This window comes from Vanacampus margaritifer, chromosome 2 (assembly GCF_051991255.1).
Source record: "Vanacampus margaritifer isolate UIUO_Vmar chromosome 2, RoL_Vmar_1.0, whole genome shotgun sequence".
NCBI lineage: Eukaryota > Metazoa > Chordata > Actinopteri > Syngnathiformes > Syngnathidae > Vanacampus > Vanacampus margaritifer.
The window spans coordinates 4,204,288-4,226,505 of record NC_135433.1 but is presented as its reverse complement, the minus strand read 5'-3'; the positions used below and the strand labels follow the sequence as shown (position 1 = coordinate 4,226,505).

At 37.4% G+C, this 22,218-nt stretch overlaps 1 protein-coding gene across 1 annotated transcript in view; it reads left to right on the top strand.

The window, feature by feature from the left end:
• The window catches only part of tnn (tenascin N), a 42,704-nt gene that overhangs the window by 5,002 nt on the left and 15,484 nt on the right, over positions 1 to 22,218 (top strand). The window contains exons 2-8 of the mRNA XM_077559782.1: positions 279 to 467; positions 550 to 750; positions 3,217 to 3,591; positions 7,404 to 7,537; positions 8,406 to 8,535; positions 11,971 to 12,153; positions 12,222 to 12,311. Coding sequence (XP_077415908.1) covers positions 279 to 467; positions 550 to 750; positions 3,217 to 3,591; positions 7,404 to 7,537; positions 8,406 to 8,535; positions 11,971 to 12,153; positions 12,222 to 12,311 — 1,302 coding nt within the window. The remainder of the gene's footprint in view (positions 1 to 278; positions 468 to 549; positions 751 to 3,216; positions 3,592 to 7,403; positions 7,538 to 8,405; positions 8,536 to 11,970; positions 12,154 to 12,221; positions 12,312 to 22,218) is intronic.

Sequence of the window (22,218 nt, the reverse complement as noted above, 5' to 3'; positions counted from 1 at the left end):
CATGAATGGAATAAAATGAAGCAATCATTTTGGCTTGGAATGAACTTGTGCGGTTACGGTTCAGGAGAGAACTTCTTCATCTTTTTTTTTTTTTTCTGGAGATCTCAGTATTGTTCATTCGGTAATTTTACCAATTTGACATGTCATCATCATTGCTCTCCTTTTTTTTCCTTTTTTTTTTATATATATATATATTTTTTTGTATTTATATTTTTAACTTCTTCATCTCTGAGGAAATTCAGGATTTGTTTCTAAATTGCTCCCGTCTTCTCCTCCAGCCATGACCAGGAAATCCCCGTGGGGGGCCGTGCTGGCCCTCGTGTGCGCCGCGTCGCAATGCGCCTTTGCGACCAACGTGGATTCCGCAGCCCCCGGGCAACCTTTTACTTTCAGCCACGTCTATAACATCGACGTTCCGAGGGGGTCCGGTTGCAAACTGGAGCCGTTTCCAAGCCAGGGTGAAAAAGGTCATAAGAAACATTTAGCTCGGAGAAAGAAATGACGCAAGCATGCTATATGAAGTGGAATTTGTTCTTCCATATGTTGTAGGTCTGCAGATGGAAAGCGCAAAGAGCGGAGAGAACGACATCGTCTTCAGGCACAACATCAGGTTGCAGTCGCCCAAATGCGACTGCGGGGAGTCCGAGGTCTTCAAGTCTCTCCTGTACAGAGTCAACGGCTTGGAAGAGGAAGTCAACTATCTGAAGAGTCAGTGTGCTCAAGGGTGCTGCGGCAATGGAGGTGGAGCAGGTAGGATCATTCATAGGAATCCGCAAGGAATTCGTAGAAAGTCCATATGGCCTCAGAAACGGGTTTGCTTCTCAATGGATGGACTAACCTTAAGCGACAGCAAGCGTTCCTGGCTTTAGAGCTATTTTAGGTCAAATGAAGAGCCAAAAATCTGTCTGGAGCCGCAAAAACATTTGAACATGGTGATGAAGGAAACTTATTAGAGCTGCACAGTAACAGGGAAATATGCAGCATCCAGCACGTAGAGATTCATTTTTCTCTACTTTAAGTTTGGTCTTTTTTGTTTTTTCAGACGTCGTTTTTCATACATTTTAACACTTTTCTGTAAAATTTCTGACATTTGTGGCAATTTTATAGACATGGTCATTTTCTGTCTCCCTTTGTCCTTTATTGGACATTTTATGGCTACTTTTTGACTTTTTTTCTGCCTAATTTTGGCAACTTTTTTGCCATTTTATGGTCATTTTCGGGATTTCTTCATTGAAATATCAAATTTTTTAAATTTTATTTTTTCTGCTTTCTTTTTAGACATTTAATGGTGACTTTTTTTTTGTTTTAATAATTTTAAAAAACTTTTTGGGGGGCAATTCCATGGACATTTAATGGTAGTTTGGGGAATTTCTTCTTTTAAATTGTTACTTTCTAAATGTTTTCTTTTTGGCTTTTTAAAAAGAATTTGTAATTTTATGCCTTCTTTTGTTTTAGACATTTTATGGTTACTTTTTGAATGTTTTTTTCTCTACATTTTTTAATTCAAATTTTTTGACATTTCATGAACATTTTATGGCAATTTTCTGCTTTTCCTCTTCCTTTTTAGACATTTTAAGGTCATTTTTAAAGACCTTTTCCATGTACCTTTTGTTTCCTTTTTTTCTGACAACTTATTCATTTGGACTCTGGCATTTTTGAAGATTTAATTAGTCTTTTTTTTTTAAACGCAGCATCCAATACAAAGAGATTCATTTTCCTCTACCTTAAGTTTTGTCTGTGTTTTTCAAACTTCGATTTTCATACTTTTTTTTTTTAGACTTTTCTGCCATTTCTGTCAAATTTCTGTCATTTTATGGACATGGTAACTTTCTGTCTCTCTTTGTCCTTTATTGGAGATTTTATGGCTATTTTTTGACATTTTTTTCTGCCTATTTTGCTAATAATTTTCTGACAATTTTGGCAATTTTTTGGGGCATTTTATGGACATGGTCATTTTCTGTCTCCCTTTGTCCTTTATTGGACATTTTATGGCTATTTTTTTTTTCATTCTGTCTATTTTGCTAACAATTTTCTGACAATTTTGGCTTTTTTGGGTCATTTTATGGTAATTTTCGGGATTTCTTTTTAAATTTTAAATTGTTCTGCCTTCTTTTGTTTTTAGGCATTTTATGGTTACTTTTTGAATGTTTTTTTCCTACATTTTTTAATTCAAATTTTTTGACATTTCATGAACATTTTATGGCAATTTTCTGCTTTTCCTTTTCCTTTTTAGACATTTTAAGGTCATTTTTAAAGACCTTTTCCATGTACCTTTTGTTTCCTTTTTTTCTGACAACTTATTCATTTGGACTCTGGCATTTTTGAAGATTTAATTAGTCTTTTTTTTTTAAACGCAGCATCCAATACAGAGAGATTCATTTTCCTCTACCTTAAGTTTCGTCTTTTTTTTTCAAACTTCATTTTTCATACTTTTTTTTTTTAGACTTTTCTGCCATTTCTGTCAAATTTATGACATTTTATGGACATGGTAACTTTCTGTCTCTCTTTATCCTTTATTGGACATTTTATGGCTATTTTTTTTGACGTTTTTTTCTGCCTATTTTACTAATAATTTTCTGACAAATTTGGCAATTTTTGGGGGCATTTTATGGACATGGCCATTTTATGTCTCCCTTTGTCCTTTATTGGACATTTTATGGCTATTTTTTTTTATTCTGTCTATTTTGCTAACAATTTTCTGACAATTTGGGCATTTTTTGGGTCATTTTATGGTAATTTTCAGGATTTCTTTTTAAATTTTAAATTGTTCTGCCTTCTTTTGTTTTTAGGCATTTTATGGTTACTTTTTGAACGTTTTTTTTCTACATTTTTTTAATTATTTTTTGGGGGACATTTTGGGCAATTTTATGAACATTTCATGGCAATTTTCTGCTTTTCCTCTTCCTTTTTAGACATTTTTAGGTATTTTTTAAAGACTTTTTCCATGTATCTTTTGTTTCTTTTTTTTTTGACAACTTGTATATTTAATTAGTCTTTTTTTTAATCTAAATTAGTAATTTCATTCAAGAATATCTAAAAAAAATAAAATAAAAGTATATGTTAAAAAATATATATTAATTAAAATTTTTAGAGTTCCACAGGGAGCCACAGGAGAAGGACTAAAGAACCCTGCACCAAGTTAATAGAGTAAACCCCCATTATTCACTGAATATAGTCGTGCTGCAAATAGTGAAAATCTTGATCTTGATCGTACAGGCGTGGACACAAGCTGCAGCGGCCACGGCAGCTACCAGCAGGACGCATGCAGCTGCCTCTGTTACCCAGGATGGGAAGGCCCGGACTGCTCCGTGTCGTCCTGCCCGGACGAGTGCAACGACAACGGCCGCTGCGTGGACCGCAAGTGCGTCTGCCATCAGGGCTACACGGGAGAAGACTGCAGCCAGCTGATGTGCCCCGACAACTGCAACGACAAGGGCCACTGCGTGGATGGCAAATGCGAATGCTTCCCGCACTTCACCGGCGACGACTGCAGCGTCCACAAGTGTCCCGACGACTGCAACCGCAACGGCCTTTGTTTTGACGGCCAGTGTGTTTGCGACCTGGGCTTTTACGGGGAGGACTGCTCGTTAGGTGAGATTGTTTTTTTGGGGCTTTGGCACTAGGCGGTGTCATCTCAATATCATTCTATCCATTTGATTGACATGTGTAAGTCATGCACCATTAACTCCATTAAACATGGATTATGTTTTCTCTTATCCCAGGAAAATGGTTTTGTCAGATCTCAGACTTATACAAGAAACTTTCCCCCAACTACAAACACACAAAACTCTCTACCAGTAGTGTCCAAAAATGTCTCTTTGTATTACCTAAAAAATTCAGATGTTTCAGTTTCAGAAGCAAAAATGTTTTCCTCCTCCTCTTTCTGCTGTCTGTGCCAAAGTCTAATTTGCAAATACCTCACCTTAATGATTAAAAAAGAACTTTATAAAAAAATTATAAAAATAAAAAAACAAAAAACACAAGTAGTATAGTATAATTATAGTAATTATATCGTTTAATAACATCAAAGTGGCCCTGGCCACAACCAGATATACCATATTTAACGTTAGATATGAATTTTTTAAATGTTATTTTAATGCAAAATAAGTGCAAAAAAATATGGTGTCACTGCGTAATGTGTTATCAACATTTTTAGTCTGAAAATTCACTAGAATGCACGATATGAAGTGAAAAATGGGCAATTTTAGGGTGGGGAGTGCGGGGGGGGGGCACTCACCCCAAACCATAATCCTAATACTCCCCACCCTCCCAAACCTCGCCGCCGGAGTCCAACCGCCCAAGTATATTTCAAATCTGTAGGTTGAAGACTTGCCATGTCGTTGACATGAACACAGAGATCATGCCGACGCTGCATTGCTCATTTAGAATGAAATAGTCCAGGTCAATCATAATATTGTGTTTTCCTACTGGAAAAAAAAAAAAATCCTATTTCAAGGTATGCTTGGAACGGTAATAAGTTCAATTTGCTTCCAGACTTTTTGTGCTTACACTACAAAAGGAGACCACCTTCGATTTTCACCCCGTGTTGATACCGTAACCATGAGAACCCCGCCCTAACCCTGACCAAGTGGGGGATTCTTGTTGGAAACCATGATGTGGGTGTAACTCAAATAGTCCTTGTCTGTACGTTGAGGGACGATCACAGCTTTAAATTGTTTAGGTGTCATGATATTTAAGGTGTCTGTAGTTTTACCACCCACCGCGTACAATAGCGCTTCACTGAAAAAAATCTGTCCACATGCTAAAACTGACCACTTCTTTGGTATTCAAAGCATCTCCCCAACATTTATTTCAGATAGCAGCTGATGGGTGGGGGGGGGGGGGGGGGTGGGGGTCCTTTCAGCATTCTGACCCCTGGCAAGTCGCTGCATACATTTTGGCCTTCAAATGTCTTATGGCATCACGGGAAACAAGGAAGGAGAAAAAAAAAATAAGGCAACCTCAATTGAGCAGCGCTTTAGCTGCTAAATGTGTGGTTCACAAAATTGCCTCAGGAGTGGAGTGGAAATTGCACACTGTTGCAATTTAAGTTTGGACACGAGCAGAGCGAGAACCAGCTGCTCGTCGCTGCGCCGCACACGGCGACTTTAATTCCTAATTTCAGTTTGTGACAGTTTCTAAAAAGATCTCCGAGATTAGGATGCTGTACGGTGGCAGGTCATTTCCCTTCAAAGTCGCAAGTGTTCTTTTCTGCGGGTTCGGGGGGGAGAAAAACATTATTTCAAGTAATCTGCAAACTGTGTATGCACTTTTTGCCATACATTCATCTCTTATCTTTGTCCACAAAAGGTTTCTTGCCTGCCGAGCGCGATTCCTTCACTTCGTTATACCAATTGTAATAATATCAGCTCACCTGTTTTCTTGTTTGGTCATGTGACATTCGCAAGCTGAGCCCTGCGGCGACGTGATGCCATTTTCAGCTGACAAGCACGGGCCCTATTTAAATCCCAGCGCAGTCTAACTGTACGCATGGCTGGCGTTTTCTATCTTTTTGGGATTTTCCTAGAATAGAATTGGGTGGATGTAACGGGTCCTCGTCCCACATTGCTCTCATATTTATGAATTAAATAGATGACATCCACCACAGATGTCCGTAGAGCGCCAAATCTGTCTGCCTGCGCCCGGCGAATCCGCCAAAATCGCATTACACCACCTGCGCCACTAGATAGACATTCTTTTTTTTTTGCGAGTCTAAAATCTACTCTTTGTCACCAAATTGTCAGATGCGCCAGGGGCTTGACAGCTGCGTCCATCTACCAAATTCACAAACACGCTTAACTAGACTTGCCCTGGCAGAAAAATGAAGTTGCGCCCACTTTTATACCCCAGCGCACGGGTGCCAGTCTACCAAAATAGGACCCTAAGTGTCAAAATGGCCGCCCTCTGAGATTCATAGACAAGAGGATTTTGCTGCTTGATTCACATTCCACAAACGCAAATTTGACTTGACTTCCCCTTTAAGAGAAATTCATACCGTCATTTAAAAAAAAAGAGATTTACTTCAGACAAAGGACATAAAGTTACGCATGAGTCCTCAAGACTATTTTTTTTTGTAATTCCTGACAGCAGATAGATTTTTTTTTTTTCATTTCATAATTTCCGTTGAGAAAAATCATTGCAGTTTAATGCATTTTTCATTGTCAAGCTGTTCAGAAATGTTTTTTGAGGACAAGGATTGTTGATGTCTCAAAAAGCAGCGAGTAACGATTAAATGCTAAAGGACGAAAGCTGATGAAAACTGTGTGCTACAGCCTGTCTTATGTCAGCTATACAGCACAGATACTTTCCTTTTGCAAAAAAAAAAAAAATATATATATCAGGTTTCTGCGTGCAAAGCCTTATTTATTTAAATCTACATATTCATGGAGTATTAATCCACCACAGAGGTTGCCTCATTTGTGGAAAGCCTGACAGCATCTTTGCTGCGACTGGCCGTCTGCCGCGTCTTGGCCGCTGCGTCTTTACGGTACACCGCCGTAGTTACATACCTTCTTATGTTCACCCTCTTGTTCCATCACCTCCATTGGGGTAGCATGACAGCCCGCTCAGTGTCCTCTCCATCTCCAGATCAGTGAGGAGAGATGCTGAAAAGACCATTTTATGACATTTGAAAACATAAATAATGTAAGATCCATCCATTTTCTATAGTGCTTGTCCTCATTAGAGCCCATCCCAGCTGACCACTTATCCTGAAAAAAGAAAGGAAGTCAAAACATAAACTGTAACATTTCTTAATCTACGTGTGGAAATGTAGCTCAGCACTCCAGCAAAAACAGCAATGAGTCAGTAAAATGGCTAATGAATTAGTTTCAGTGGCATTGAAAAACACACACCACAACAGACATATACTGTAGCATTAGCTCTGTTAGCATTGCAGCTACAGCTTCAATTATGAAGCACGCTTACTGTTTAAGTTACTCCAGAAAGCACTGAAAGTTCAATATTAAACACACTCTTTCAAAAAAAGTCGCTTTTTAATTACTAAATACTTTATATTTATTGATAAAAGTCACATGACAGGCCCTACTTCCTTCATAACTGACTCCATGAGGACCCTCCCCTGGCTGTCCACAAAAGTGCCTGATAAAATTACCCCCCAAAAAAGCTAAAACAGAAGTACATGAATGCAAATGAAAAGGAGGATTTACAAAATACGTTATCACAAATATTATGGACAGCCCCCCCCCCCCCCCCCCAACAGTTGGATGAAATCTCAAAACAAAATAGTGGCCAGTGGCTTGTCGCTAATGCTAACATTGTTACCCAACAAAGCATGTTCAGGACATGGTCAAGTGAAATGTCCTTCAGGATTCTTCTTTAAAAATACCTAATATGATGAATATAAAGAATACAATATTGTACATATTTCAATGTTTTTTCAGTGCTTAGTCCTGAAGGTCTGAGGTTGGTCCAGGCAACTGACGTCTCCCTCCTGGTGCACTGGTCGCCAGTTTCTGGAGCTGACTATTATGTTTTAACCTATCATCCTCGAGGTCAGGGGAGTGCCTTGAAGCAGGTAACATTTTCACAGCCTTTTAGATTTATAGCAGATGTTTTTATAATGTGTATTTTTGGGTAGAAGAGGGCGTGTATATATTTCACAGTTTTGTGTCTTTTGATAGCGTCATGGTCACAATAATGGGTTATTATTTGGTGTGCCCCCCAAAAAATCGATTCTCATAAGAATCGCGATTCTCATTTAGTACGATTCAGAATTGATTTTAAATGTCCCGAAATCGTTTTTACTTAAATTATTTTATACTGTCTAGCCTTTGTCTGTGTGTGCCTTTATTTGGAGCGCTGTTCATGTTGTACCCGGTTTGGCCACTGAGGGGAAGTGTGGTTCCACGCGGTCTAATACATTGCTAAGTTGTAGCCACATTAGAGAGTAGAAGGAAAAAGTCACAATTAAGTTATTCCAATAAAAGTTTTTTTTTCCAGCGTGGAGCCGTTCATGTGAATTATAAAAGTGCCGCGAGTAGCGCGCTAATTAGCATTAGTGAGTCAGACTGGAGAAGATCATTACAATTCCTTGCACATCTATAGATTGAAGACAATTATTTTTATCAATCAAATCATTTTGAATCAAAGATCGCCCTTAATCGAAAATCGATTTTGAATCGAATCGCAGACCCAAAAATTGGAATCGAATCATGAGACATTCAAAGATTCCCACTCCTAGTTATTATATCTGATTTTTATCCATATTAGAAAGAGCCCTGATTCCAATCGGAAGATATTCGATTTCATACAATTGTGCCACTTGAGAGCAAAAAAAATGCCAATTGTGTCATTTGAACGATAGCATGTAAATTCAGCCTAATAAAAAGCAGAATGTACATTCATTTGACACTCATTTTTTGTTTCATCAATTTGCCTCCTAGGTTCGGGTTCCCAGCATGGATAACTCGTATCTCATCACAGGCCTGACGTCTGGACTTACCTACTTTGTTGAAGTCCACGCGATGATCAGAGGCATCCAAAGTGGAGCAGAAGAGATTGAAGCTACCACAGGTAAGGCTGCGACCTATCCTAAAACAACCTAGACCCATTCTGAAGGAGGCCAGTGATCTGATCTGATCTTTGCTCTAGCATACCACAAAACACCAATCGGATTTGCATTAGTAGAATATAAAATGCACAGACTGATAAGAAGCCTACAAACACAGCTGGATGCCTTCATACAGTCTTTCCAGTGCAAGATGCGTCTGCATGGAAAGTCAGACCCTCTTTTTTTTTTTTTTTTTTTCCTCTTCTTACAGGAGAGCTCAGTATTGTTCATTCGATTTGACATCATCATTGCTCTCCTTTTTTTTTTTCTTTTTTTTTTAAATCCAACAAATCAATTAAAAAATTTAATAAATGTTTTTTTGTTTTGTTTTTAAATACATATACATATATATATACACATATACACACATATATATATATATATATATATATATATATATATATTTATACCCTTTTTTTTGTATGTGGGTGTGTGTGTGTGTGTGTGCGTGCGTGCGAGCGTGTGTGTATTCATCAGTTCACCTAAAGCCCATTAAAAAAAAATCCCATACTAATAATATAATATAATAATAAATTGCCAGATGCAGAAACATCAATGTAAGTTATCACGATGTAGTGGCTCTCGCTAACAGACAGAATTAAGTAACCGGAATTAGGTTAAAAAATTCTATATACGTAGACCATGTTTCTATAAATTTTGATATTTGGTTTTTATTTGAGGCAGATATTTTTTCCATTAAAATGTGATTTATAAGGAGGTTAGACCATTGGTCGATATTCAGAGTTTGTTTATTTTTCCAGTTAACAAGAATTGTTTTTTTACCGATAGTAAGGGCTACAAGTGTAGATTGAAATTGTTTATGTGGTAAGTCAGTTGTTGTTAGGTCACCTAGCAAACACAAGTTTGGAGATAAAGGTATCCTACAGTCCAAAATAGCGGAAAGTTTTTCTAATACTTTAGTCCAGAAATACATAACCGGAGTACATAACCATAAAGCATGAACATAAGTGTCTGTAGTGTTTTGTAAGCATTGGAGACAAATGTCGGAGTCTGAGAGTCCCATTTTCTTCATCATATATTGAGTAATGTATGTTCTGTGAATCATTTTATATTGGATAAGTTGTAAATTTGTGTGTTTTGTCATTTTAAATGCGTTTTCACAAACTTGAATCCAAAAGTCAGGTTCCGGTGCTATAGACAAGTCTGTCTCCCATTTCGAGATGGGTAAAGACATTTTATCAGTATATGAAAGTAACTTATATATTTTTGAAAGTTTTTTTGTTGTTGTCGGAGAAAGCTTGTTAATATCTTTAGCTAAAACAGGCGGTTGGAGCGTACCCCGAAGTGTTGGAATTTTTTTCTTTATCATATTTTTAACTTGTAGATAATGTAAAAAATTTCCGTTTTCTATATTGTATTTTTGGAGCAAGGATGTATATGATATAAACATATTATCTGAGAAGAGATGGTGGAGATGGTGGAGAAAGTCAGACCCTCTTAACGTTTGTCCTCAATCTCCGTGCTAATGCTCAAACTACCAGAAAGTCTCTCATTAAGATCTGGTTTGTTAACCATTGGATTTTAAAGGTAATTGCTAGGAAATGGCTGCACGGATGTGTTTAATGTGAATTGGACTTCCCCACTGATGTGGCAGGAGACGGATGTGTGCAGAAGGAGATTGTGAGGCTGGATGAGCGTGTTGGATTTCTCACACGTGGCTACTCTTTGTCACGGGAAACTCACGCTGAGCACGGTGTTCCCCGTAACATACCATCGTCTGGCCTCCGACTGCGCAAGAACTGGTAGCCAGCTGGATTTCAGACATCGACTTACGTCAGACATCGTTTAAGGCACGGGTGTTAATCGTGTTTTCATCAGTAGCCACGTTGTTGTTATGGGGGGGCTAGTTATAACCTCTGGAATTTATAAGGGCGTAACAGTTCACAAAAGTCACATTTCAGTGTGTAACTTGGTTGTAATTGTTTTGTTTGGTTTGGTTGGTTTATTGAACATATAAACATAGAAAAACATAAAACACACTACAAGTATAAAATATAAAGGGAGTAGAAAGAAGTTAAAAACTTATCTAGTCCTTCCCCTTATGTTTTGACTTATTTCAATAGATACAATAATAGTACAATACAATAATTGTAAGTTCACGTATTGATTTGAGAAAATACAAGTAGACTAGAGCAACAGTAACATTTCGAACAGTCTGAATCATTATGGCATCTGCTAGCCAGAAGCTAAGATGTGCTGTGTTTGTTCACAGACAAGGAATGTGGCTAGAGCACAACTAAAATGTTCTATGTTCTTTGTGGGAACCCTATAATGAAGGCCCCAACATATGCCCTTGTAAATAACCATAATTATATTTCTTACCGGATTACTGTTTGCATTTTATTTTGAAATTTGCATTTGTAAATTGTTACTTCCAGTTTTGGGCTACACGCGTTGTTTTGAAGGGGCACTTCCGCTTTAGTGCCGTATGTCTATCAGGTAGCTTGATAGCTTAAATATGTTGGAAAAGTTTGCCACGGAGCTTCGACAAATGTCCTATTTTATATTGGCGGCCCCTCCGAAGAGGCAAATGGTACGTTTTGTTGAATAAATTTGGTTTATTAGCAATTGTGTTTCTAGATGTTTGGGTAAAATGTGAATGTTTTTTTGATTATTGCTTGTGTTTGCAATGTTTCAGCTCTTACGTTGATTAACGGTGATTAAGACGAGCAGTTACATTGTTTATAAAGGGACATTTTCAGCAGCAAAAAGTTAATATTTTGTCCAGAATGAATTTGGTAACTTCATTATTTTTAACACCTGTAAATACTATTTTTTTCCACTTGCTGTCGGCTGAAGATGACAACAAATTCATTCCGGACAAAATATTAACTTTTTACTGCTCAAAATGGCTCAATGAGTCAAAAGTATCCCTTTAAAAATGAAAAGGAGGATAAACGTTGCTCGAAATAAATGAGAAAATCATCGGTAAAGTCACGTCCTTGCTTGGAGGACTTGTTGTACAGCCCTTATTGCCCGCATGCTTCTTATTGGTTCTAATCATTTTTTATAGCTAATTTTGAACATTATAGCCAAGGAAAAACTGTGGCACTCTAAATAGTGGAGATCTCCATCTTCTGTCTTGGGACCCCGAGCTCAGGACACTGTGGTAGTCCATAAATGATTGATTGCTCCATTTTTCCTTTCTTCCTTTTTTTTGCTGTTTTAACTGTAGAACTCCGCTAAGATCACTTGCTGTTGTCCTTCTCCAACTGGAATCACTGAGATTACGCACAGACACAGTTGTGAACAATAATGTCTACCTTAAACCCATGGGCAGTATTTTATTTTGAAATGGCTTGGTCAGAACCAACAAAAGACCCCAAAACGGGTCACAATAACGCCTAGAGGTTAAATTCAGTTTTGTTGCTTTCCAGGTGTCTCAACAATCAACGATATCCGAGTCCTTGACCGGACTGACGTCTCGATCCAGGTGGACTGGAGCAACCCGCAAGCGGAGGTGGATCACTTCAGGCTCACGCATACTGACCCGTCAGGGCAGGAGGAGGAGCTGAACGTACAAAGAAGCCAAGAGGCGCGAACCAAACACACCATCGTGGGTGAGCATCCGAAGATATGATTCAGCCACATTTGAGGTCAAAGTGTGCTGATCCGATTTGTCCTGCAGGTCTCTATCCAGGAACGGAGTACTTGATCGCAGTGCAGGCCGTCAGAGGACCAATGGAGGGGAACTCTTCCTCGGTCACAGGTTCTACATGTCAGTGTCAACCTGCATTTTTTTTGTTAATGGCCATCTGAAATTGATAAAGCTGATGAATCTCCTTTTAATTGGGCTGCTACCAACCTTGTAAAAGCTAACAGCCCACAAATGAATCGGAAAACCAGAATCTTGTTGCACACGGTGACATACGATAGAACCCTCCATGCGCGGCCAATGATAACAGAACAATTACGGAATACGGTCCTGCCAGCGAGAGCTACAATTATGGGTTAATGACATATAAGGCTGGAATTTACAACCTCATAATGCGGGCCTCTTCTAATGGTACGTGCGGTCGTGGAGGGGAAACGCGATATGATTGGTGTAACGACTACAAGATGCTCGCTGATCGTTAAGGGGGTTTGTCCAGCAGGGCGTCCATCTGGGGATCGAGCTATGCCATTGGTTTGGACAGCTTTTAGAATGTGAAGAGAAATATTTTGCATTTAATATATTGGATATTTCTATATATTTTTATTTGTCATAGACCGATATGGTCTTTTCAAGGTCAATATTTCAAGACAATATTTATTTGTAGTAAAAGACAAAATATTTGCATGAACATTAAAAAAAAAAAACTATTTTCTTTAAGTTTGAACATTTAAAGAATCTACAGTTTTGTTTAAAAATTATAACAACAATTACAAGGAATTACCAAGGTCATCAGCATGTGTTAATCTAAATTAAAAATTAAATAAATCAAATCAAGTGTTCTACTGTAATCAAGTTTTCCAAAATTTCAGCATAATTTCTTTTGTCAGCATCGGTAGTAATCAAGGAGTTCTTCATTTGCAGTAAAATAGAAAATATTAGCGTCAAAATGTTAAAAATAAAGCAAAACAAAAACTGCAGGGAGCTTCCTGGGTCATCGGAATGTTAAGCTAAGTTAAAAACAAGGCAAGTAAATAGTTCCCTTACGTTTTCTACTGTGAATAAAATTTTCCCAAATTGCAACATTATTTATTTATATATTTATTTATATATTTTAGAAAAAGTGTAGGGAGTTACCGGTGTCAAAATCATTATCATTAAAGTGGAAATTTAAATAAATCTATAAATGAAAAGTCGCTGTATCTCACTGAGCGACAAATTAATGCAAAATTCGAATGTAGCTAATATGCGTTTTTTGTCAGAGTTCGTAAAAGGTTTCAAAAAATATTTGCAGACAGTGAAAAATTGTCTGAATAAAATGTTCGAAATGTCTTTGCGACAAGTAAAAACTGTCTGTGAACATCTTACAAATCCTGATGAAAAACATAAATTTGCTGTATATTGAACTGTTTATTTTGGTTATGGATTTGTGTTGTTGCTGTACTGAATCCATCTCTTATGCTGCAATGATAGAAACTATCAATACTAAACAAAAAACACTGTGCTGTATACATCACCTGGAGCAGCCTGTGCAAAATTGATATTTATCCAGTAACATGACAACAACGTAAACATTTTAAATAACAAAACTCATACTCACCAGAGATGCTGATTAATAAATGCAATCGTGCGAAAATCACTACAGACATGTATCGCTAGTTGCAACACGTTTTTCGATGACCAACCAATCAGAGGACAGGAAAACACAAACGTTATTATGAGCCTGCCTAGCTAGCCCTGTGAGTCAAATTAGATCGCTTAAATAAACAGTCCCATTCACTAATATGGGTTTAAGTTACATAGAGCAGCACAACTGATTCTGAAGGCCCAAAAGGCTCTTAATTAATTTGGAGTTATGTCAATGTAATCTACCCAGGGCCTGGGAAGATTACATTGACATGGCAGCACGTTGGAAGCAGTGCAGCAAAAAAAAAAAAAAAAATGCTACGAAAAAAAAAAAATGCTACGGAAAAAAAAAATGCTACGGAAAAAAAAATGCTAAGGAAAAAAAAAAACATAGACTTGGTAATAAATCAATATAACACAATGGAACAAATATCAGCTTGTAAGTTAGGTTTGCAAATGTAGGTTGTTGTGGTCAGTGCTACTTATAGTCACATCACCTTGTTTGGCTTAATAGTTGTTTTTTCTGAATTTTGCTTGATCTTGTCTTATTCCCAGTGACTCATCAGTTCAGATGTAGTCATGCAGCTGATGGCTCGGTCTTCTAAATCCTGAGCCAGCCAATTAAATGTTTTTTAGTTATCACCTCTCTTCTTTTGAAACTCCCTGCTAATTGTTTTCATCTCCTCACCTCCTCATGTGATGATTATGAATATGCTTGGAAAATCTCTAATCTACACCAGGCAGGCAGCAGCTCTCGTTCGTGGCCGCAATCCTTTATTTGAGGTGCTGTGTGAAAATGCTTTTGTCCATAATTGACGGAAATTGGCTCTGCTTGCCATTGGAGACGTTCCGGACTCATCAGTGCATCACAGGCAGGCGCCCGTTTTCTGCACATGCTTGTTATAGGTAGGCCAGACGACGCAGGGACGCAGGTGAGATGGAGCCTGATTTAGGGGCTGAGGCGGGGTACATCCTGGACTGAACTCCACCCAATCACAGGGCACAAACAACTATTCACATTCACACCTATGGACATTTTAGAGTCTTGAGTTGCATCGCTAATTGTATTATCTAAAAATGATCATTTATTTCACTTACTGAAATTATATATCAAAGTCTGCATGAAAATTCCCAAAAGCCTTTAATACTTCACAAAAACAAATAACTGCGGTTATCCTTTTCCCAAACTCTTTCAAAGGTCTAAAAGCCATTAACTCATTCACTCCCAGCCATTTTCACTGAAGCAACCCCCTTCGCTCCTGGCTGTTTTAATGGATTTTGACAGATTTTGCACTGCCCACAGAATATTGTGTTCTATTGCTATAAAAACTTGAAACCTACCAAAAGAAACATTAGTCTCTTCTTTCATTATGAAAAAAAGTATATTTTTATCTGTTTCCGTTTTGCAGCAATTAGCATTAGGATATAGCTAAGTTTCCTCATTATTCACAAATCTGTTTAGAACTGTGGGTAAATTAGCTTTTTTTCAACCTGGCCCTGGTTGATCTCTTTTGCTCTACTGCCACCCGCTGGCCATTTTTGTAATAACTACCTCTTTTTTTTTTTCAACCATTCTCTGCAGTTCAGAGGCTGCATCAAAACCATCTGTATGCTCTAGCATAAAAACGTATAGATACGTCTTTGGGACACTCAAAACATTTAAAATAGAACATATTTATATGTTTTGGGAGCAAATGAGTTAATGAAGAAATTTAAAAAAGAATTTAATTGAACAGATATTCCCAAAAATGCAGACTTTCAATCTTGAGGCAACAAAACCCTGCAAGGCTCCCAATGGAATGAGGAAGTGGTGGAGTTATATGATACATGCCATACAACTGACGTCTTCAAAAGACTTAATAGATGTTTTTCTCATGCTATTTTCAACACTTTAAATTGATTAATAATGTGTAAAAAGTCACATGAAGCACAGCAAAAAACAAATAACCAATTTGTGGAAAAAAATCTAAATTTAGCATATTTGGTCACACAAATGTCGCAAGTTTTCGCAGTACCTAAACGTTTCTTGAACCCCTTGTTAGGAATATTTGCTACTGTGTAGAAATATGTTAAAAGTAGAAAACAATCACTGGAAAATTGAGAAAAATGAACAAAATTGAAAATCATCTCAGGTTTGCCAATTTTAACGATAATGGTCTAATCAAAACCACTTTGAGTGAACATGTCCAAATGGCTAACGTGCTAGAAAATATAACAGGGGCTTAGCGCTGCAGCTGCTCCTTATTTACATTCAATGAATTCACCAGCAAGGCCCGTATAACCAGAAGCAGATGGACTTGGTAAAGGAAGCCAAACATGTTGAGTCTTGCTATTATGCGGGGACACCTTATATGGTCCCGTGAGGTGTAATCTGTCCACGAGGCTTATCAGTCAGAGGTTGGATTACGTGGTGGCCCTCCGCAGGAAAATCACAAGACAAAATGTGAGAGGGTGGCTTGAAGAATAACCCGCACAGAATAGACATGTCTGCTCCACATTATTTGCATTTGGTTTGCTTTAGATGGAATCTAAATGTGGGTTTGTTCTATTTGTAGACATCATTGTGGAATCCGCTACTTCAAGTCCTTTCTGTACTACTTGCTCTTTCCCCAAATATACGGTAAAAGAATGACAGAATTTGGGCATGAGGCGGGGTACACCCTGGACTGGTCGTCAGCCAATCAGAGGACACATACAGACAAACAACTATTCACAGTCACACCTAAGGATGATTAAGAGTCTTTTCGGAACCTCACGAGCATCTTTTTGGAACGTGGTGCCAAAAAAAAACAAATGGTTCATCCTTAATTAGTATATGAATTAATAATTTAGATTTTTGTTACATAGTCAAATGTCAAAAACGGACACATTCAATCCTGTCTTAAGATCATGTCTTTGTCGTACACTGTAGGGGTCTGCAACCCGTGGCTCTGGAGCCACATGTGGCTTTTTAGTCCCTCTCCTGTGGCTCCCTGTGGATTTAAAATAAATAATAATATATATTTTTTTAGAAATGAATATATATATATTTGACATCTTAATTTTTTGTAATATTCTTTAAATGAATTAATTATTTAGATTAAAAAATAAATAATGAAATGTTGTCAGAAAAAAACAAAAGAAGTAAAAAAATAATAATAATTTAAGGAGAGCTCAGTATTGTTCATTCGATTTGACATCATCATTGCTCTCCTTTTTTAAAAAAATAAATAAATAAATAAATGTTTTTTCTCTCTTTTTTTATTTTTTTTTATTTTTTAAATATATATACACATATATATATATTTTGTATGTGGATGAGTATGTGCGTGTGTGTGTGCGTGCGTGCGTGCGTGCGTGTGTGTGTGTATTCATCAGTTCACCTAAAGCCCATTAAAAAAAAATCCCATACTAATAATATAATATAATAATAAATTGCCAAATGCAGAAACATCAATGTAAGTTATCACGATGTAGTGGCTCTCGCTAACAGACAGAATTAAGTAACCAGAATTAGGTTAAAAATTTCTATATACGTAGACCATGTTTCTATAAATTTTGATATTTGGTTTTTATTTGAGGCAGATATTTTTTCCATTAAAATGTGATTTATGAGGAGGTTAGACCATTGGTCGATATTCAGAGTTTGTTTATTTTTCCAGTTAACAAGAATTGTTTTTTTAGCGATAGTAAGGGCTACAAGTGTAGATTGAAATTGTTTATGTGGTAAGTCAGTTGTTGTTAGGTCACCTAGCAAACACAAGTTTGGAGATAAAGGTATCCTACAGTCCAAAATAGCGGAAAGTTTTTCTTAGACTTTAGTCCAGAAATACATAACCGGAGTACATAACCATAAAGCATGAACATAAGTGTCTGTAGTGTTTTGTAAGCATTGGAGACAAATGTCGGAGTCTGAGAGTCCCATTTTCTTCATCATATATTGAGTAATGTATGTTCTGTGAATAATTTTATATTGGATAAGTTGTAAATTTGTGTGTTTTGTCATTTTAAATGCGTTTTCACAAACTTGAATCCAAAAGTCAGATTCCGGTGCTATAGACAAGTCTGTCTCCCATTTCGAGATGGGTAAAGACATTTTATCAGTATATGAAAGTAACTTATATATTTTTGAAAGTTTTTTTGTTGTTGTCGGAGAAAGCTTGTTAATATCTTTAGCTAAAACAGGCGGTTGGAGCGTACCCCGAAGTGTTGGAATTTTTTTCTTTATCATATTTTTAACTTGTAGATAATGTAAAAAAATTTCCGTTTTTTTATTTTGTATTTTTGGAGCAAGGATGTATATGATATAAACATATTATCTGAGAAGAGATGGTGGAGATGTGTAATTCCTTTCTGCTCCCACACACCTAAATAAAGCGGTTGGTTGTTAAGTTGAAAGTCGGGGTTATGCCATAGGGGAGAAAGCCCACAGGGCTCCACTTGGGCTTTTATCAATTTAAAATCGATTTAAAAAAAGTAAAAAAAAAGAATAATAAAAAAAAAAGAATAAAAATGTTCAAAAAGTGACCATGAAATGTCCAAAAAGGAAGAGAAAAAACAGAAAATTACCATTAAGTGTCCATGCCGCAAATATCATAAAATTTAATTTAAAAAAAAAAGCCAGAAAAAAAATAGCGAAAAATAGTTATAAAATGTCAAAACAAACAAACAAAAGAAATCCCCAAAATTACATAAAATGCTAATAAAATTGCCCAAAAAGTCAGAATGTATTTTTTGAAAAAAGCAGGAAAGAAAATGTTTAAAAAGTAACTATAAAATGTCAAAAAACAAAAGAAGAAGGCCCTCAGTACATTAGACTAACACAAACACACTTTTTCTCTCACCACAATGTTCAATTTTTTTGCCGCTCCAGACAGATTGTTTGTTATTTATTTGGCCTAAAATGGCTCTTTTGACAGTAAAGCTTGCTGACCCTTGTTTACCACTATTGATTTGTATTTACCATAATGGCGTTGAAGTCAACTAAACCTTACCACTTGATGTGGCGTCTTGGAGCCAATTACACATTTTCCACATCGCAAAGATTCATTTAAAAATAGCTTCAGGCTGTGATGTGTGTTTCAGACCATCAAGCGGCAAAGCAGTTAGTGCATGAAAACAGAAAGAAGGAAATGGAGTAGAGTTTAGCAGATGGACCGATTCTTACTTCTCCTGCACGTATCATCGATCAGTCTTCATCAAACCGACCGCACCGTGACACCGGACTACCTTGAACTGCACCACAAAGGAACGATCCCTAATGATGATTGCTTTTACATTTCCCGTCGACTCCCCCCCGTCTCTGCTGGCTGCTCGTACCGCACCCTCCCTTATACACTCCTCCGTCATCAATCTTCCTTCAACGCGCACTGACTCTTGTCATCATGCATGGCTCGCATGGCTCCTGTCATAGCACGCATCCACGCGCGTTACACACATAGGCCCTCTGTGCAATCATCAACACCGATTGGGTTTGGTTTTCCATAAATGTCAGGAACAGTGACTCAGTTGGTGTTCTTGTTCAACGTAAACCAGGATTTATTCCAATCATTTAAGTGGAAACCCTTCTTTTGACCCTGCTTCTTTTCATCTGTGGTTTGGAAAGAGTTTTTTTTTTTATGCTTGCAACTCCTGCTGGTGGATAGAAAAAGGTTCCCTTCATATGGCACTGCTCATCTCTCTTGATTACCGGTATATCGTTTTTGGTAAATGAATTTGAAATTGAAATGACATTCTTTGTTTTTATATATATATATATATATATATATATATATAAATACCCTGCTACGTGTGTACATGGCCTTAGAGGGGGTAGATTTTGAAGCGTATTGAAAAAAGTAAAATGCGAATTTTAGCTATAAACAGGACCGAATACACGTCGCACGTTTTGACCGGATATTACGTCACACGTATGTTTGTAGTCCAAGCAATGTCGGACGATAAAGTAAAGGTATGTCTGAGGTGCCGACGAAACAGATAAAACCACAATAGCATCAGTAGTGGGGTTTCCATCCAATTGTTCCAATTTTTTTTTAAACAAATTTACTGGAAAACGGAAAAAAAAAGTTTATTGAGAGGGGTATACAACACAGAGATGGGATCCACCAGTAATTTAAAAGAAGAAGAAGAAAAACAGGAAGCGACTGCGCCGTAAGATGACATCGTACGAGTTTTCTTTTGTAATTCTTGATAAGCCGTAGCGTTTCTTTGCTGTTTTCCATCTAAAATTGCATTCATATTCGCTTCTTTGATTAATTCCAAAAAGATTTCTGTTTCGTCGGCACCTCAGACATACCTTTACTTTATCGTCCGACATTGCTTGGACTACAAACATACGTGTGACGTAATATCCGGTCAAAACGTGCGACGTGTATTCGGTCCTGTTTATAGCTAAAATTCGCATTTTACTTTTTTCAATACGCTTCAAAATCTACCCCCTCTAAGGCCATGTACACACGTAGCAGGGTATTTAAAAAAAAAAAAAACGATATTTCTCTCCTCTGGGTGTAGAAAAAAAATAGTGTCCACACCACCACATTTGTAGAAAAGAAAGCATCCACAGCTAACCGCATGAATGCTTTTTTAAGTAAGTTCATAACAATTCCCGACCTTAAGGTGGCAACAGTTCCCCAAATCCTGCGTCTGGCGACGCCACTTCCACAAATTGGGCCTTCGATGAGATGCATGCCAAGCCTCTAGGTGGCAGTAGTTAGCCAAATACTGCTGCTCATCTCTTGACGTCACTTCATATGTCACACAAGCACGGACTGTCAGCCGCTGATCTGTATATATGCGGATTAGTGCTGTCAGCGCACACAAGACTTTTTTTCTTTTTATTAATTAAAAAAAATACTTGTAAACAGTCAATGAGTACGTCACAAAAAGGAAAACAAAGAGGATAAATACAAATCCCCGCGGACGTGTGGATGACAGGGCAAGCCGCAGAAAAATATCTCCCGTTTGCAAAAAAAAACCCGGCTACGTGTATACATGGCGTTACCACAAAGACGTTTTTGTGGATTTTGGGCCCTTTTCGAATTTCTAGCTTTTCCATTCAGTTTTATTTTCGCATTTCTTTAAAAGTCGAATAGAAATGGGTGGATGGAAACTCCACTAGAGACTCAGCATTGGAAATGGAACCACACCATTTCTTATACGTCATCTGTCGTGATAAAAAAAAAAAAACCTGACAAACAACAACAATAAAATAATGAAAAAAAAACACAATATACATTTTACAATGAGTGGATGCGAGTGCTAGTTCGAAGCTAGAGTCAAAATTAGCAATGGTTCCATTCTTCCATATTCTGTTACACTTGTAATACATAAAAATGTACAATTATTAAAATAAGAATTTAAATACTGTAATATATTAACATTAGGGATGGAGCTTAATATGAATTTAGTAATTCCATTTCCATTATCAATACTGCTCATTGATCCGATTCTCAATGGGTGATCTTTAACTCTTTAATATCTTCAATTTAAAAAATGTCAATGATGCACCTTAAGCGGTCTTACCAGTGAGTCAAAGTTGATTTCATTTTGCTATCTTGTCCTTCCACTCCCTGTTCTCCTCTCTGTTGCGTTAATCCAATCACAGCAGAGAACAAGGCATTTCAAGCAAACTCACCACACTCTAAAAAGTGATTGGTTAAAAAAAACTACCAATCTATTTCGTTAAGCTCATATTGGCTTGATTGACCAATAGATTGGTCAAACGTTGACCATTCCAGGTGCTTACGAGCATATCAATTTTATTGGTTAGCCAAACAACCAACAAAATTGGTTACAATCAAAAGTAAGTCTAAGTAATTATATGTGATTACAATATATTATATTATATATATATATTAAAAATAATATAGTGTTTAAAAATGGAAATGTGTGTCTAGATAGATTGCCCGACATGACCAGCATTGTGGCCGAGTGGTGACCGAGTGCCTCCCTTGAGACTTGGAGGTTGTAGGTTCAATCCTTGGCTGGGTCATACCAAAAACTATATAAATGGGACCCATTTTCCTCCCTGCTTAACATTCAGCATTGGGGGGTTACATCACCAAATGATTCCTGAGCGCAGCCCCTGCTGCTGCTCACCACTCCTTCAGGGAATGGGTCAAATGCAGAGAACCAATTTCGCCCCACTTAAGTGGGCGTGACAATCAGTGGTACTTTTGGTCACTCAATCGCAAGCCATAAGCATTGGTTATTTGATTCTAGTTTTTTTTTTAAATCACAAAAGTACACACATGAAGCTCACAAACCTGATGCCAGGCTACCACCAACTTTTTTTTTTTTTTTTCTGGTCTAGAGGGAAGTCTTGTGTTACGTCAGTGGCTGGGGTCCGTGACCGCAGGTTCCTGGCAAGAATCCAGCAAACATTAGTCACGCTAGTCACTCACAGGCTTTGCAAAACAGAGATGCATAC